The sequence below is a fragment of the Empidonax traillii genome, unplaced genomic scaffold (assembly GCF_003031625.1).
Source record: "Empidonax traillii isolate 1590-97213 ecotype Southwest subspecies unplaced genomic scaffold, ASM303162v1 scaffold1268:size140479, whole genome shotgun sequence".
NCBI lineage: Eukaryota > Metazoa > Chordata > Aves > Passeriformes > Tyrannidae > Empidonax > Empidonax traillii.
In genome coordinates, this window is record NW_020956461.1 from 105755 (window position 1) to 125305 (window position 19551).

The 19551-nt window shown below is 39.8% G+C and overlaps 1 protein-coding gene across 4 annotated transcripts in view; it reads right to left on the reverse strand.

Annotated features, from left to right (window-relative positions):
- Positions 1-19551, reverse strand: part of SMPD3 (sphingomyelin phosphodiesterase 3) — a 50367-nt gene that overhangs the window by 24379 nt on the left and 6437 nt on the right. For 2 of the 4 annotated variants that reach the window (XM_027906279.1, XM_027906280.1), the window contains one exon: positions 2802-4421. In XM_027906279.1, the coding sequence (XP_027762080.1) occupies positions 2802-4136 (1335 nt within the window). In that variant the 5' untranslated portion in view covers positions 4137-4421. Of the gene's footprint in view, positions 1-2801; positions 4422-15342; positions 15437-19551 lie in introns of those variants that run through there. The other 2 variants (XM_027906282.1, XM_027906281.1) reach the window with 2 other exon arrangements.

A 19551-nucleotide genomic window follows, 5' to 3' on the forward strand; every position in this document is an offset into this window, starting at 1 on the left:
ATTACTTGGTTGTGACACTGTAGGTGCTAAGCCACAATCAAACCACTTTCCCTTCATGTGCTTTAGTTTCTCCTTCTATTAAGCAGGCATTGACCCTTCTTCATTAAGCACTCTGAGATGTAGGTAAGAGCTGATTGTTATTAGAGCTACTAATAATAATCCTTGAGCTCTGTAAGTCTCTCAGGTGAAATAATTTTGTATGACTAAGTACATCTCTCAAATCCTTCCAAATCTCTACCTGAACTTTACAATCTAGATAGTGAAGACAGGGCAGGGAAGAGGGCAGCAATGGAAAATCATTTCCTCTTCACTGGAAACAGAACACATTCCAAAATTAAAAAAAGTGCCCTGTACTTGGGCAATAGGGGTCTGTTTTGTGACACGAGTCCCACAGAATAGTTTTGTCTTTTTCAAAATATTTAAATTTTCATTGAATATTTAGTTCTGAGACCTTTAATTTATCTCCTCAATAACCAACATAGATAGCCACTGCTCCTTTACTCCGAGATGGGAGCTGTGCAAGGGGAACAGTCTTCATAAGTATCCTTCCAAAACAAAACTCAATTGTTGTCTTTTCTACTTGAGGCATGGAAACACTCTCCTTTCCACAGGAGTCAGGAACTTCAAAACACAGAGTTTACACAGGACAGAGACTCAACTCCATGCCACAATGGAATGGGAAGCAATGTGGGTTCTCTTGTTCTTCTGCAAGTCTCCCTTGCTTCCTTTAAAACCAAACTGAGAGAAATTCTAATGTAGGACTGGCTTGTATTACACACATTCAAAATACTGGAAAGCCAGTAAAAGTACCACCTAAAAATAGGGATATAAGCTGTCCACTGCTGGCTAGAATGACACTTGGCAACCAGAGTTCTGATACCCTTTGCTACCCCAGTGTAAGACCTCGAGGCTTCTGAAGTTAATGGACTGATTCTCACTAGCTTCAAAAATAAACCAGGCTTTTCCTTACTGTAGCTTTTGTCTCTGGAGTCCACACACGTTCAGTTGCTGATTAAGAACTACATCAAGAAAAACAATCTTCAAACCTACTTTATTTCAAAGACAAAATTAAATAGAATATTACTACATTTTTCTTGTTGTTGCTGTCAAAGAAATGACCAATGATCACTTAATGTATAATTAAGACAGAAAGTAATTTCATATCAAGACAGACTTAACTCAGAATGCAAAATATTTTAGGAATGAAGCACATTCCTTGTGCTTCAAAATGACACAAAGAGGAGAAAAAATGGTCTTTTGGCTGGGCAGAATTCTGTTATATTTAAAAGAAAGGAGTCGTCTTTGATTCTTCATAATAATTGGTCTCTATTCCCTGCTCAACTGTAGCATTATTTAACTACTCGGATCCATAATTAAGTTCATCATCCCAGTGGAATTTTGAAAAGAGGCTTAATTTTCTGCAAGAGAAATGGAGACACTGCAGCCTGCCTAGCTGGGTGGCAAATCAGTGACTCAGCAGTGGGCAGTTGAAAACAGATTGGTTTTAATCTCCTAATCCCCACTCTGTGCACATGTTGAAGGGTAGTCTTTGTGACCCCTGTAGTACTTATACTGCACAACACCTATGTCCATTTTTTGCTTGCAGTACTTTATGACGAAAAAGATAAGTTGTTGCTGTTTATAAACACATAAAAGTGTTAACATAGAAAGCTTAGGCCCAGATTTTGGAAACCTGTGTTCAGATATGGATGGGCTTTTATGTCAAATGTATATGAAATAGTGAACTATTATCAGAATGCAAAATCTAACATTTGGCTTTTTTTTTTTTTTACACAAGCCACAATAACAAAAATCTTTGCTTTGTTTACAAATTACAAGCAGCGGGTACGAAACCCCACAGTGATCCTTATTCACAATCCATATTCTTAATGGCTACTAATGGTTTATGTTGAGGATTTGGGACTAGAAAGCACATATAATTTGAGCACCTGATGTACTTTGCTAGCATTAGAAAAAAGTTCAGGGTTTAGTCAGTGAAACTTATTCCAAACTGTGACTAAATTACAAAACCTGAGATCCAGTATTCACAAATTAGAAGAGACCTATCTCCAGTTTAGAAAGGGACCAGCCAGATTCTCCCAAGAACTAAACACAACAGCCACTAGTCTTGGAAAAGCAAATCACTGCACGCAGACTTTCATTTCTGTTTTTCATGATTTACGGACATATAACCCCAGGCTTCCTGTTCTCTCCACCATAAGTTAATTGAAGTAAACTGTGTTAATAAAGCAAAAAAGCTCTGTGCTTCCCAGCGTTCCAGGCACTTCTTTTCTCTTGGTTACTCTTCCTATCTTTCCTTACTAGTGCTTTTGCAAACAAGAGAGAGGAGTAGGCATATATGTTACTGCAATTCTTTCAGTTTTATTATACTGGCATTTAGACTTCTGATTGTCTTTTGATTGTCAGACAAGCACACAACACGCATAAGCTGGTTTCCAACAGCAATACCCACCGTACTGTGCTAATGTTACAAAGCTTAGAATTCAGGCATTTTGTTACAGATATTTCTGCAAAGAAATAAACTAAAATTACCTGAAAACTACTTCAAATTTTGACTTTTGAAGTTATACTTGAGTTCTACCTCCAAAAGTCCCTCATTATTTCATGCACATCCATCATTTTAATCCAGTGTCTAGGCTACAGGACCCATATATAGGTTATATCAGGAAATCTAAATCCGAATATTGCCTCTGAACTCTAACAGAAAAGACACAGTACTGTAACTTTCTAACTTGTCACATACATAGAGTCACTATTTGTGGCTTCCAAAAGGCTCTTACCTTGAGAAACAAGGCTCCCTTGGAAGCCAAGGAGTCCATTCCTCTTCCATTGGGGTAACAGTGATAGGCAGCATCCATAACAGGATAGCGGCTGGCAAAAAGCAGGCCACTGTTCACAAACTTAAAGCTACAGCAGGCGTGGCAGCTGTAGACCCCAACATCGTAGACGATGTACTCAAAATAGTGGTGGAGCTGCTCTTTCAATTTCTCCGCAGCTCTTTTGTCAAACACTTCCTGCAAACACAGAAAGTCCAAGTTGGCAGGGAAGAAAGCAGAGATCTCATGATCAAAGGTCTCATCTGTGTGTTTCTTTTTCCGCACTGAAGTTTTCTTCATGATTGAAGCTTTGTAGAGGAGCTTGTTGTTGACAGTGCTTTGGTCCACTGTACCATCTCCAACACGGACTTTCACCAGGGACTCTCGTGAGGCAGAGCAGCTGTCCAAACTCCCAGAATCTCCTTCCTTCTGTTTGTGGTTGGGTGTTTTTGAGATCTCTGCATCACCTTCCAGTGAGGGCTCTGCTGGGCCACTGGCATGAGCCTGGCCATTGACGGTGTCTGTTTCTGTGTCTGACATGTGGTCATTGTCCTCTCCATTTATACGGACAATGCAAGTGTTTTCCTCTCCCTCACTTGGCTCTCCACTTCCACCTTTATCTTCTCTCTCCTCGCTGTTGTTCGAGCCAGAATTGTCTCCTTTGTACTCCATTGATGTTGTCCTTTTGATGCCAGCGTTAACAGTCCGATTGGTGTTCTCTCCCCCCTGGGGGGAGGCCAAGCTGCTAAAGCTCGCTGCACTGATGGAGGTGTTGGTAGGAGAATCTATGTATATTTTAATCTGCGGTCTGCTTGCCCCGTTGTGGATCCTCCGGCCAATCTCTTTGGCCCTCGCCTGGGTATTGAAAACATTATTGAATCTTGCCAGCGAATCAGGCAGCAGGCAAACATTGGCACTGCCAAAGCAGAAGCTTTTCCCACTCCCTGCAGCCTTCCATTCAGTGAGCAGTGCGGCTCCATTGGCATGGTGCTTGTTTTTCAGTCTGGAGTAGATGTACGGCCTTCTGGCTGACTGGAGCGGGGACCAAAGCAAGAAGCCAATCAGAGCAAAAGGAAGAGAGGCTGCCAACAGTGCCAGGTAGATGGGAGTGGTGATAATGATGCAGAGTGCATGAAAATAGCAGGGGTCATCTGCTCTTTGCCGTTTCTCGTAGGTGGTTGGAACGAAAGAGCCCACGAGCCTGTCTGCTAGCCAGTAACATGGGAAAATCAGGCCCCAGGAAAAAGAATGCAGGACTGACAGAAAGCTGTTGGGAAATGGAGAAGTGTACAAAACCATTGCAACTCAATTATGACAACACTTCAGGGCCTACTACATGATGTCACTGTGTCAAGCATCCATGAGAACACTGGGAGAGGGCTGGGGAAAAAAGTCCAGTCAGTTTTGGGTTTTTTCCAGTGAGAGTCAATAACAAAACTTTAAGAGCATCATTTCACTGTGCTGGAGTAAAAATGAACCAAGGCCACTGTTTTCGTCGGGCTTTTTGGCATCTATATTTGTCAAAGGATGTCATTGTTCACTGGGGGCTGCCATAATGAAACACTCCAGAGGCAAAAGGGAAACCTAAAAAAAAAAAAAGACAAAACATGTATAACGGTTATTGGAAGTTAAAGCAGATTCAGATTTTCTCACAACAATTAGAAGCTTATTATGTAGAAGAAAAATTTAAGCAAAATATACATCAATTGTCATTTACATTAACGTTTTTTAATTCCAATTTTCAGCTTTGAAGGAAATAATACTAATCAAATATAAAAACCAGTTTCACATCGTTCCTCTGAAGAGAGATTAGGTCTTTCAAAAGCTGTCTTACCACTTGGGAAATTCTGACCTGAGGTATTTAGTAAACGTCAAGATTAAACAAAGACATCAAATTTTTAGGGGTCTGAGGTTACAAAGGGAAGAAAAATCTGGTGAGATAGTGACAGGGCCTTGTAACAAAAACTGACTAGAGGAAGAAATCAAATTTTAAAATAGAATCAGAAAAATCAGGTTGTGTGTGGACAAAACTCTTAACACCTTCAAAAGCGAAACAAAGTAGTTGGTACTCAAATCCTGTAGCAAAGAAAGAGTCAGAAAGTACCTGTGCTGGCAAGGATGGTGGGACCACAAGACAACTGCTTTTAACTACTGTGTGCTGGGCATGCAAGGAACCACCTTAGGGAGAACGTCAAGAGATCCAATGATGTTTAATAAATACATACATACCGATATCAGGAAAAGCTCACCAAAACCTGATTCAAAATAAAAAAGCTTGGGGGTGGAGGGTAGAAGAAAAACAAGCTGTTTTTCTGCCACAACACAGCCCCTGCCATTGCTCCCCTGCACCTTTTGCCAGCACCACTCCCTTGTTTCGAGGGCTCGATTGTCCTATGCAGTTTTGCCCTGATGGTACTACTTAGATGGAAATTGGAAAGGCTGGATCGAGGCAGGGTTCTTTTTTGTTTTGTTTCAATTGTTAGCTACGCATCACTTTAACAAAACTCATGCTACATGCTTGAGTTCAAAGAAATGAGTGACAAGTCAAGTGCCAAATAACAAATGCTTGGCATTTACTTGTTGCCAAAGGCATTTTGGGATGTTGATAATAGAGGGAAGCCTAGCAGATTTGTTTTCCTGAATGATTTTTAGGAGTCTTCAGTAAAAATGCTCAAAAGAGACTTTGGCATCAACATATCAAATAGAAAAAATAACTTAAAACCTGCCCGAATTACATAATTACCATTAGAGAAGAAAAAACCATAAAGAAGTTATTCTGTTCTACTGGATACTTCAAATGCTTTATGAAAGCCCTATTTACATAATCACCCAGCAGACCAGAAAGGTTCTTGTTTACAGCAGTGCCAAGGGTAAACAGAACATCGTGTTTGGGTTATGTGAAGTGAGGACAAACTGCAAACCTTATATTCCAACTTCCAGGCTGACGACCTTCCTGGTGAAAGCTGCAGTTGTGTTGCAGAATGTAAGGTCAACTTGACTTTTACTATTTTAAAACAGCACACCACAAAAAATGCAGAAGCACAAAGGATCCATAAATATTTGCCTCATTTGGTCTTCTGTAGGTAAGTGTTTTCTTAAGTCTACGATGACAGGGTGTTACAACTCCTAAGGGAATGCGACATCAAGTGACAGTCTGTAGATGGAGCAGTCAGCGCTGCTCAATGATGTCAAAAAAACCCAAAAGCAACCCAACAATTCTTGCCAGTTCTGCTATGGACTGCAGTATCAATAATCTACAAGACAAACAGCTGCCCAGCAAACCATGAAATGCCCAACTAAAATAGCTTCGCAAGAGCAATGATCTAGACTATGGGGACATACTGTATCAAAGGAATTCATGCTTACTGCAGATCCAACATGTGCATCAGTAAAAGAGGAAGAGAAATGAATGCAATCACAAATGCTTTCAGGGGTAAGATTGCACAGCAAATGTCATAAAGCAAATTGGTTGACTGAGGTTTGTTTTAACAACTTTTAGCAAGAACGTAATTCTTGTGAACTCTGAAGACTGAATGATGGTTCGAGGCCACATTGGAGACTCCTACACTTCCTCTGCCTTAAAAAGGGAGAGAGGGTATCTTTGAAAATCAGCACAATTTTTGCCCAGCTGTATTCCTCACTGCCAGCCTGCTGAAGTGGACAGGCAATAGGGATTTGAGTACAGAGATGTATTCCATCCATTTTATTTCATGAATTCTAATAGAATTCCCACAACTAATAATACAGAAGTTTGAAAACTCTGGTACCACAGCAAGTTTTAATATATCATTGCTGGAGAAAAAGGAAAACAGAATCATTAGCTGGATGTCCTTTACATTTTTGTATTTGGAGACAGAAGACATGGACACATCAAGATCCTAATTAAAAGCACTCTTCTTCCAAATAAATTATTATTCTGATTTATTACACTTACAGATGAAGGAAATCACACAACTTGCCAAAGCTCTGTTACAGATTCACTGGCTGTTTGCTACAAAGTCACATGGATACTAGTGCCTCAAAGCCTCTCAAAAAAAGAGAATTAAGAGAGTCATAAGAGACAGATTTTATCTTAACAAGATCTTAAAGGGTGAGGGAAGGCACCATGTGAGTCAAGTGGACCTTGGAAAATATGACGTCAGTAACATCTCTTCTAATGCACCGCTTTAGATGGAGCCTAAAGCTAAAGTGCCTAATTCCTTGTGATGAAGGGTATTACTTGGTAATCCAATGCTTTATTCAGAGGGGTTTGAGAGATTAAGGGAGAATGTAAGATATTGCAGTGAAACAGATATTTTTGTATGCTACAAAGACGTAAACTGCAGTCTTGTTTAGTTGCTTTTATTACTTTCTATGTGTTTGAAGGCTAAAAATAGATTTTAAGGTTTTTTTATGGTGGCAGTATAAAACATCTCAACTTCAGTAACAACAAGACATCAGGTGGAAAGGTTTGAAAGATTTTTATGATTATAATTATGCCCAGAAGTATGCTAGAGACACCTTAGATCAAAAGACATGCTCCTAGCTCCAACACCACTTGCAACCTAAACAAAGCACTATACAAGTCAACAAGTGGTAGAGAAACAGAGGAAAAACAAGAAACATTGCCATAAGGTTATGTGGACAGTCTAGAAATGTGCAGAAAAGTTTTAACTTCCTTTTGCTTAGAAACTAAAATAAACTTTCGAATTCAGATAACTATGAGATCTTCAAAGTTCTTCAAAGCAATACCTCAGCTGTATTTTTAAAAATACTTGTAAATCACTGGCAGAATAATTTTTTTTTTTTTAAATGAATAAAACTCCTGAAATGATCGATTTGGAAAGTTACCCTATAGGTAACTTGACATAGTAATTTACATAGATCCATTAAAACTAGTTTTTCTTGAATCCTGACAATTGCTTGGCCTTCAGTGGAAGTCACAGCAGTATGTATCCAAAGCTGAAATCTAGAAGAGCAGTTTGTTTAGACTGTACTGACTTTTTGTTACCTTTATTCCTTATTGTCTATGTAATCTGAAGCAATGTGATCCCAGCAGTGAACAGACAGTTGGTGCATTAGTACACCAGCTGTACTCCCTGGGGGTCTGACCCAAACCTAGCAAACTTCACCAAACACACTCCATATTGTAAAACACACCTCCAAAACTTTGAGCATTCTCTTCCTGAATGTGGATGCACCAATACCAGCCTGGAAACATCAGCTGACTAGTCCAATACCTGCCCTGCGGGAACTTTTTACCAGGGCATTTATTTCTACTCCATTTTAAGGCATGAAGACTCACCTAAAAATCTGGATGCCAGAAACTTTCTTCCATTATATTCCTTTTGGTGGAAATAGAGGCAGACCGACAGTTTCTGTTGTATTTTAGAGGGGCCAATGCCATGAATGCCTCTAAAAGTATCCTGGTTATGCAAACAAAGTAACACAGCAACCAATGCCAGTTACGATCAGCAAGGCCATTACCTTAACTGCATTGTTTGAGTAACTTCTTGTAATTCATACCAAGAATATCCTTATCAGCGGAACTGTCTCTTCTCATATGGAAGACAATCACATATTTCCAAATGTCAATTCCTATTTATGGCCTTAGGAAATGGTAAGAAAAAGAATCAATAGCATATTCTCTAATGGCTGAAAATACCAGCAAATACTTCAGACAGCTTTAAGTTTTCAGAAAAGCTTTGCTATCAGGCAAGATTTAGACAAAGTTCATCTGCCCACTTGGTGATCTCATTCAGCACCTGGAAAGCTAAACACTCTCTATTTTGAGACCTTATTTGGTGTACTTTGGTGATGAGACAAGTGCAGTGCACAACCCCACGAATCTGTGACACTGAGCTCTGTTTATACAACAGAGACAGAATGGGCTCTATTTACAAAATCACCTTCTAGTGTGCTTTAGCCTCGTATTTTACAAAAGCTGGAGTAATTCAATAATGGCTACATAAATCTGATCTTTGTAGATGGTTTGTTTAACAAATCTTAGTGAGACAGAACAGTATTGGCTTTAGGTGCCCAATACAGGAGTGGAGATAAAATTTTTCCTACTCATCTTTCAGCGTCTGAAACCTCCAGACTACAGCCATGCCTTGCCCATAAATTGTCAGGGGGCACAGGCTCCCTGTAAAATGAAAAGCTGTACTTTCTCAAGCAGCACTTTGAGCCTTCAGGCTTCTGGTTAGTCCAAGATTCAAGAGAAGTAGAAAGTAATCAATTTTCCCTGGAGTAGGTATTTTTATACTGTTGAAATTGGTCTGAAAGCTGGCAAAGAAAAGTTAACTGACAGTAAATCCAGCACAAATCCCTGCCAATAAACATCAGTTTCTCTATAAAAAAGCTTACCTGCAATTCTCAAAATACTTTATAAAGGAAATAAAAATACAATGCAACTGAACTAAAACACAGCTACTCCTATAAAGAAAATTAAACTACATTTATTCATGTTCTACTTATGGAAAATTGGAAAAAGAGAGCATTTGTAACTTGAATAGGTCTTCATGGAAACCCTGAGACTGGACTCCTTAACTCACAGTTTCCAGCTCAACTGACAAAGATATATTTCCTTAGGATTCAGAGATCTAATTGTATGGTGGATAATCATATAAAAATCAGCATTTGCAGCTCAAAACTGCACATCATAACTAATTTGTATAGAAAGGGAGAAACTTGGCTCCAGGGTAGGGAAAACTTATCTATAAAACACATACCTCCCCCAAATCCCAGGCATGCACATCCCATGATGCTGGATCAACGTTGGAGCAAGGACCTGTTTTTCTCTCCTCCTCCCTCTCTTTAATGTCTTTCACTCTTCTCTTTCACCCTACCCCTTATTCAAAATGCACCACTGTGTGTTTATACTGAAAGATAAAGGACTAACATACTGATTTCCATGCCAAGTGCATAATTTACTAATAAAACTAAGGTTTTTTGGAGGCTCTGAACATTTGCCAACACTTTTCAACCCCAGACATCTATGAATCCAGTGCTCCCTTCCCCTTCAGGATGGGCCACCACAACCCTGCAGCGTTTGTTTCATGTGTTTGCCACCAGAATGGCATTCTCAGAAAAAACCTTTTACTCTCACAAAATGCAAAACAGAAGGACTGCAATGTTTCTCACTCATCCTAAGATTTACTTCACTTTTTGCTAACCATTGTCTTACACAGAAAATGCTGATCCTTCCTCTTTGCCCTCCAGGATATGCTGCCAAGGCGGGCAGCGCGCTCAGAGTGTTCTGGACGGGTCCCTGCACAGCACAGGAGGCAGTGGTGTTTGGGGCCAGCCTGGTACCACTGCTGACAGGAACCAGGCTCCTGGCCCCCTGCACTCCCTTGCCCAGCCTCCCTGCTGTCCGTGGGCAGAGCAGATCCTGGCTCACACCTGGAGGCTCCCAGCCTTTCAGGTTCCGTGCTCCTCACACATCACTGCTTTCCTGCACCACTTGGGGGGGAATTCGGTAGAAAAAAGTGAACACAAAATTTGATATGGGATGGGGAGAGGGGAATCTCATTTCTGAGCCAAAATTTTTTGTATCTCTGTGGAAAAACAAGAATAAAGGGTAATCTCATGTTTTGTAGTATATACAAAATTATGTGTATCCTTGAAATACCAAAACTGTGTTGTCATTAATCAAAGTGTTCCCTGTTTAGAAACGAAACAAGAGAAGATGTGCTAAATATGGAACATTCTACCACTTCTACCACTAAATCAGAGAGCAGCATAAACCAGAAAAAGAACCTGACAAGAATCTGAAAAGAAAAAAACAATGAATGAGGGAAAATGAGTGGCTACTTTGTTAGGGTATGCATATGTGCATACAAAGTTCCTCACTATTTTGTGGACTTTTATTTTCCTTTAAAATTCTCTGGGTTTTGTGTTATTAAATGCATTTGTAAAGATCAGGCCAATCTACAGATATTTCACTTTACACTCCATATTTTGATTACTCTTGGAACTACAATGAAAACAGGAAGTGTCCTACATCCAGAAGAAGCAGGAGAGGTAGAGTATTTGTATACATATTTCAAAGGAAGTCCTGCAGTGTTCCTGTGTGATTACTAAGAGATGAGAGACACTAGATGCTTCTCTTAGCCATCAGCAGAAAAAAACTTCTTTAAATATTTAATATGCTTTTGAAAATTTCTACTGAGTCAAACTATTACTGTTTTTTTATTATGACTGAAAGTAAAATGTTTAATTGAAACAGCTGTTCCTTAATAAATAGCCAGAAGTTATGTGTACCAATGCGTGGTGTTTCCAGATTAATTTTCATGCATGGTATTTCATGCATGATATTTCCATATACTGGAACATAAGATAAGTCTAAATAAGATCTCAATCCAAATAACAAAGCTGTAGAGAATCTGAAGTGCTGATTCAAAACAGACATAGGCCTATCTCCAGTATAAACAACTTGCTCTCAGTATTTAAGATGCAAAGCAAACATCCTAGATCCTCGCTGCTGCTTTTATTCACTCAGGCAAGTTTCACTATTACAACTGTTCAGCAGGAAGACAAGGTACTATGGACATACATATGCTGCTATTCCAGGGGGAACAGGATGAAGTGAACAGGATTGAAATTTGGGCCAAACATAGCCAGAAAAAACAAAAAGTGGCTTCTCTTTTTTTTTTTTTTTCTTTACCAGCTCTCTGATGCATATTCACAGTGCAAGCAACTAATTTTAGCTTCAGAAAGGTTGAGTTTGGTAACCGCTACACAGCCAGTTCTCCCACAGCAAGTTAAACAGGGGGCTGGTTTTACAAGACCTGCATCCATGTATTTGTCAAGCTTGTTCCATTCTCCAGAGTCACTGTGCAGTCCATTAATTTCAAAGAGCATCATCAGACATGTCAAATGTCTGTACAAATTATTAGGTTTATAGAAGAGCTAAGCAGTACAGCATTCACACAGGAGGATTGTTAATGCAATGCCTAAACTGGAGAGACTTTTGCTACATCTTCCAAACCAACAGTCTTGTCCTGCTATTAAATAAACTCATTTTGCCCTGTGATTCACTGCAGAATTCAATTTTTAAGAGTCATTTTGTAGAGCAGAAATACATTTCTAAAAATTCAATTGTCTTTACTAGAAATGCAGGCTTTCATATATTGAATGTAATGATCTTGGAAGTGAAGCTCTTCAGCACTGAAAGGAAAATCCTATGTCAGTGCAAGTTTGCATTATCTCCTGCATGCAACAGAACAGTTCCCAAAGGAAAGGGTGCAAGTTGTGAAAGGTAACATTTCTGACACTGTTAATTTTTTGGAGGGTTATCTGATTCTCCCTCCATAGCTGAAGATGTCATATACCAACAACTGAGAGTCTGTGTCAGGAATGGTACAACTTCAGTGATGAAACACAAATGCCTTTTATTTGAGTATTGCAGGTAGAGATGCCATTTGTTTTTGGCCACAGCTTGTACTCCTATATTGTCTTTGGCAGGACTGCTCCCAGAGGTAAATTTGCATTAGTGAAGCAAATGTATACTGGGAAAGCATCAGAGAACTGCTAGATGGAATAATACTATTTGTATAATTCTGATTATTATGCACCCCAAATTTTGTCAGATCTGAAGTGATGCAGAAGGAACATACCGTTACTATCTTACATAATTCATCCTGATCACTTAAACAGTTTCTTAAAACAGCATCCCCTGGATGCCAGCTTCTGAAATGTTTAACGAGGTATACATAAAGAGGGTAATAATTATAATAGGGGTGTAATGAGCTCCACTATCAACGGGAGTCAAAGTACAGTAGATTTTTATCTCAGACAATTTTTGTTACGTGCTGTAAATGCACCAGCAAAACCGAAAAAGTAAAGTCTTTGGATTTCCTCTAGTGAAAGGAATTCACAAAAGAGAACACTAATTTTTATTCTTATTTTGTTATATGAATCTGGCAGGTGTTATCTGTGAAATGAAGGGCCCAGAAGCCTTGTGCAGTGACACAGAGCTGTATTGGACAGCACACAAAAAGAACTTCAAATTCCACTGTGTCTTGGCTACAGGTAAGAAAAAACCACTGATGTCTATACAATTAAACATCAAACTTTTCACACCAAAAGGACAACTTGCAATATGATCAGGAGAAGTAACTACCTTAGCTGTGAGCAGCACGCTGCTATCCCAGAGACACCCCAGGACCAGCATCACCCACCAGCTACTGCAAAATGAATGACCTTTTCCTGGGGAACAGCAGCATTCATTTCCAAGCCACCTTCATTCCCTCTTCAGCTCTACAGCCAATACAACCAAAAAGTCCCTAAATATTGCTGGCACATTTTGTAGTAAGTGTTGTCAAGCTGGGCAGGGCCTGGGAGGAGATCACTGAACTTACACAGAACACTGAAAGCAGGTACCACCAGCTGGTTCCACTATTCATTCTGGTTAAAAGGATTATTGATCTGTTGTGAGGGAAAATACTACTGGTCAAAAGCCATAAGGCCAGTATATGCAAGATCCAGCCATTTCATCCTTCCAAAGACAGAAAAACTCTTCTACTAAATTTTAAAAGTTTGTGTTCTGTTTTTAATATGCATGAACAATTTTTCCTTTGTATCTCAGAGTGTCTCGTGCATTTAAAGAAGTAATTTTGTAGCTGAGATCAAAATTACTTGCTGAATTTATTATCCTGAAACTAATGGAGAATTATGACTGGCTCACTTAGGCAAAGAAGCCCAACTGGTAAGCACTGAAGGTGGTAAGACTTTGCTGCTCACTCAGCTGATAACACAACTTGATTTTCAGCATTATGAGACTCAGTAAACAACCCATGGAGGTCACTTGGAGAGCTCCAACCTAATCTTGTAAACTTACTGTTGGTAAACCTCAAACTTGTCAAAGTGCCTTCACATGCTGCTAGGCATATTAATTCTGTCATTGTTATACCATGTTTTCAGATATACTGCTGATACATTTACAGATCAATGAAATTACAAGCAGCTAACAGAAGAAAGGAAGGCATGAATACAACCTAAGTAAATTCAAAGTAAGTTCACTTCAGTTCCAAAACCACTCCTCCAGAATCAAAGATGTTCTTTGAAGTCAACTGTTATTGAAATGCAGGTTTACTGATTTTACATTTTCTACAACCCAGGATTTTCTGTGCTGCAATATTATCTGAAAGCAAAGAAAGCAGAACAACAACAAATAAAAGCACTAATTCTATGTTTGTGAGTATTTCTCGGAAACCAAGTAGCTGCCTTGTTTTATCACATTCATCCCTCTTTTCAATTGCAAGAACTCTGACAAACAATTTTTGAGGAAACAACTGCTTTTGTAATTCCCATTGATCTCTACAGGCAAATGTGTATGGGCTGTGCAAGGCCTCTCTGAGCTCTCTGCATTCCCAGCCACATTACAGCTGCTTGCTGTAGTTGCAGGACACATGTAGACATTACATTTACATAACAGGCATACGCTGGAAACTGAAGGACTTAAATTAGGACCCTATTTTGAAAGTCCTTCACTGAGTCCACTCACAATGGCTCATACCCCCAGATCTACACAACAGATTTGTAACAAGTAATTCAGCCAGGTTGAAACCTTGTTCAGACTGTAGCTGTGGCTTTTCAAGCCTGCCCTGTCAGTAAAGGAACTCGAGTAATACTCAATGTAAAATTTTCACTTTGCCCTTTAATACTACACATGAAAGTTGATGCCACCTGCACATTAAGTTGATAGCAGAGCAGCTGAATGGCAGCTTCTGCCACCAGGGCACAAGGGACCTGCATACAGGTGTCAGCTCCCACAATCCTCCATGGGAGATCTCCTATTACTGACCTTTTCTTCCTTAATTTGATTGCCTTTCAAAATAAAGGCTTGTTAAAAACAGCATGACAAAGGCTAACAGCGTACCATGCAGAGAAGCCAAATAGAACTGAACTTCAGACGGCTTGTACATGTCACCTGCAAGCCCAAACACATGGAAGCACTGAGCTCAATGACTCGATCTTTACTACCCTGGGTTTTTGAAGACTAAATGTACAGGGATGACTCACACGAATCTGATTTAAGAATTCACCCATAAAATCCTAGGTTTCACTATGCAGTATCATAAACAGAAATAAAGGTTGCCTTAAACAGAGTGTATGGAAGGCTTTATAAATTCATTTAGTGATTATATTCCACTGCGTGGAATGACCCTTTCTTAAAGCCCATCACTGCAACAATCACCCACAGGGACCCTTGCTGACACTGACAGTCTCGGTGTTAGATTTTAAATTACACTGATCCAAAGACTGGACCTTGTGCTTACCATTCTGGACGTGCTCCTGGCTGGAAATGAGACAATTGAGAACAAATGACTCCTGCATGCATGCATTTGGTTCAAAGAACCACTTGTGACTCCTATAAACATATAAACCTCTGCCTTTATTTGGAGGGCAGAGTGATGGCATATTTTAAACTGCAAAAGCTTAGAATGCCACTGATCACGTTGTGTCAGCTTGCCATGTAAGCATTAAGATTTTTCAGTGTCCAAATGCTTTAAGTATTCACCAGAAAAACTGTGGTTTTTCAAAAGAGAATAATCTCTGGGATAATCAGAATTATCAGCTAACCATGCATATGTTGGTTACCAACTGTGCTGGTATCACCAGCTGAGAGATGGTGACCCTGAAACTCGGCAGCAGCTGGGGCACAGACACCAGGCAGAGTGAAATACTGCTCCTGCCTCTGTCAGCTGCCCCGTGGGAGCTTCCAGCCTCAGTGTGCACCTCCTCACCCCCTGCCCGAGCTGGCTGACCTGCTGCAGTTCTGTGAGGTGACAGACCTTGTGTTTAGGCACAGCTTGGTAGGGAGGAGAAGCCCAACGAGCCGCTGAACCTGCAGCTAGTCACTGGATCAGAAATGAGCTGTCCTCTGAAAACAGGCAATTTTATTCTCTGAGGCAACAATCAGTGTGTAATGCTAGTCAAGCAACTTTCCCCTCTGAGATGACTCAGTTTCTTGCCCTCTATCTCACCCCTTCCCACAGCTTTTAGGAGAGCAGTAACAGCCTATTTTGGTGTCTTTGATGGAAAAATTATTATTCATTGTTATAAGATTTCCCATCATATATATAAAATCATTTATTTCATACTCAACACATTAAAGCTGATACATTTTCATCAACATAATTAATGTTTGTTGTATTATCCCTCAAATAACTATATACAGTTGTAGCTGGAGAACAGCACTGAGCTCTGAAATAGCTCTCTTCAGCTGTAGATCAATGCAAATGCAGCTGGTAATTCAGCTTTTGTGAACAGGTCATCAGTATGACTACCATATTAACATCTCAGCCAAGGAGCAACACTTAGAGCTTTCTTGTAAAGGTTAATGAAAAGGCTCAACATGTACTTCAGCAGTGATTATTTCCAAGAAATTGGTTAAAGGGACATGGGCCCCACTTGAATTTTAATTTAAATTATAATTTTAATCTGAACACTTAATAGAGGTGTTGTCTGACTTAAGAATATATTCTTGCTCCTGAACCCATTGTAACCTGCTTAGATTTGTTCAAATTAATTGTGAATGGTGTTACTGATTAAATTCCCTGAGAAAAGACACAGTACTCATATATAATGACTAATTCTTTCATCTTATTGATTCTAAGTTCAGAATCATTATGTCAGTGCAAATGTAGAATACAGGAGAGAGAGATGCTACACTTGGATCACGGAGAAGGCTCATACCAAGAGCAGCAGCTCATAGTAGCCATAACTATTTAACATTAAAGATGTACATGCTATCTACTTAATTTTGCACTAATTTGCCCTCCCCACCACCAACCCCAAAAAATTCTGGCAACACAAATAAATATACCCCCTTTCCCCCCAAATATCCATTTGGAAGTATTCAGCATATTAATAGATTTTTCACTCTAAAGACCCACATTGGAATCCTCCAATGAACTGTCATTAGAAGCACAGAAACAGCATCACTTCCAGTGACCCAAGGACTAAGGGAAAGGTCAGCCTCCTGCAGGCAGCCCTACCTGCTGCCCACAAGAGCTACAATTATTTTGCATATTTCTTCAGCTGGGCTTTATGTTCCTTGCAGGGTAATCTTCATCTTTGTGGTCTGAAATCTTTGAGGCCTTCTTCAAAATGCATCCCCAGCAAGATCAGAGCCTTGACGGATTCCTGATGCCCCAGCAGCTGAAGCCTCAGTTCACCAGTTCTCTGCAAAGGCCAGCAGCTGGCAGCTCAGCCAGCAGGAGAGCTGAGAGCATCGTGCAGACCCAGAGATCCAGAACGACTCTTTCAAAATTCACACTAATTGCACATGAGAATATAGGAAACTGAAGAAGGAATTAAAAGAAATTCATTCTCTCAAATTCTTCGTATCTCTTACTGAGGGAAAACTTATCTCAGCCTCAATATCTTCTAAGGACAGGGTTTTGTCTGCTGAAGGGTGCTTCTCAGTCAATTCTGGGGCTTTTATTTTTAACCAGAGGTTTGTTCAGTCCAAGCAGGCTTGGACTGGAAACTCCTCAGCTCGTACCTGGTATCACACCCTGAGATACTGGAGATAGAATTTAAAACACTGCTAGCACTCAGCACAATCTACTAAATGTTGTCAGAGGGATTACTGAAAGCTACTCCTTGTCTGTTGCAGACATAAGATGGGAACTTAGCAAGAGATAACGCTTTGCATGCAAATAGCAAAATAAGAAACAACAATAAAGAGGCAAGCAATATTATATTCCTCTCTAGGTATCACTAAAAATCAACTGACAGTAACACAATCCTTTTAAGATACACCAAATGGAGATGAATAATATCTACAGATAGCAAGAAATGTAATCATTTAAAATGTATAAGCAAGTGCAGTTTAGGAATACAGTTATGATAAACAACCTGACCTCTAGATTTCCCATCAGTGAAGCACAATCTGCTCCTGACACCTCAGCAGGAATTCTCCCCCTCTGTGGGGATCCACAGCTGCAGCTGACAGCAGACCAACAGCCACATTTCCAGTCTTTCCTTCCATCTCTAACTCTTGGAGGCCCATTTTTAACTGTTTCTATGAACCACTCCAATCCGAGCCAGTGGGAACCGCACAGGTCCGAAGGCAGAATGTGCCCACCAGTCCAAGCTGCACGGGAGCACATTATGACACTTCCCCAGCCTGGCCAGGACTGAGGCCACAAGGCAGGAGGGGGGCACTGCCAGGGAACAACTGCTCAGGGAGCACTTGTCCTCAGGAGGGAACTTGTCTGTGACTTTATTCACCTAAGGGTTCCTCTGTAGGAACTGATGAGCACGTGGGTGTGCGTGAACAACCACATATGCGTTTGCATATATTAACATTGATTAGCAGTTTTATAATCAGCACATGAACGCTGAAGGAAATGCTGCATTCTCTGTGGTACATGTTTCATACTGCCAGTTCAGTCTTCTTCATAGTATTAAATTACTTCTTTCATTCAGACATGGGTAAAGTATTTTTATTTTATGAAACAAAAGCTTCATAAAAGTAACAAAAAGGAATTTAAAATAAACACAGGCAATATGTAAAGAATAAAAAAAACCACAAAACTCAACAGGGATATCACTGTCTCCTGTGTACAGAGAAGGGGAAAGGACCAGGAAAGAGGAAGTTCCCTCCTGTGTAAATCTCTAATGAAGATTAATTCAATACATTATGCACCCCTGTGGATTAAGAAACTCCAAATACATAAAGTAAACATTCACATGTTCATTGTCTCCCAGACTAGGAAAAAAAGGTACATCTTTGAAGAGACACTAAGACAGAAACAAGAATTGCACTCTTTTGAACTCATTAAGGAACTAAACAACTGACTGCCCCCCTCGCAGCAGGAAAATCTCCTCCTATAAAAAAAGTGCTATTGTAATGGGTGCTGATCTGCATAATGTTATGGTAACACATGCAGTTCCTTTCTCTGAACAAAAAATGCTGTTTTTCCAAATTAACTTGAAATCAACCCACTAAAAATTGCTTACAATGAATAACTGCATTACTAGACTATCTTTTCACAATTGTTTATATTCCTCTCGAAGATAAAGATAATTTATACTATGAAAGGAAATGTTCCTTGAGGCTCAGAATGATAGTTCTGCTTTGGATATCCATTCTTCAGTAGCTTTGATGTCCCTTCCAAAGTGCTAAGAGGTTTATATGCAACCTGTGTGCCAAGCAGTGCTCATTTTTGCTTTCAGAAACACAATTGGCCATAAGTAAACTGCAAAAATTTGCAAGTCTTCTGAATCCTGTTTTCAGTTAATTGTAAGTGCTTTCTTTTTTCTCCCAACTTGTATGCAATTCATTACGCTTTAGGTTTTCTTTTTGGCCATGACAGAGCCTGACACAGTAGTTTTCTTTCTTCTTAATTAAAAATACTTTTTACCCGGGTTTAAGGTTTCGGAAACTACTTTATTGTCTTTGGTGAGGGAGAGGGTACATGGAAAAAAAACTCTTCTGTGGGCCTTGGTGCACCAGGTCTGTCTCTGTTCACCTGCGATTGTGAGGGCTTTGTACTGATAACCCAGATGGTCCCTTCTAGTCTTGCAATCCTTAAAAAGGACACCGAGTACTGTAACTGATGCTACACGGCATAAAAAAATCACAAAATTATTTGAAATGTCGTGTAGCTTCTGAGCAATTTTTAGCCCCATTAATGCAATCTCACTGAAGGAAAATCACCATTTTCAAATGCAGTTTGTGTTAGTAAGCTCTGAAATTAGGAAATTAAGCTAGTTC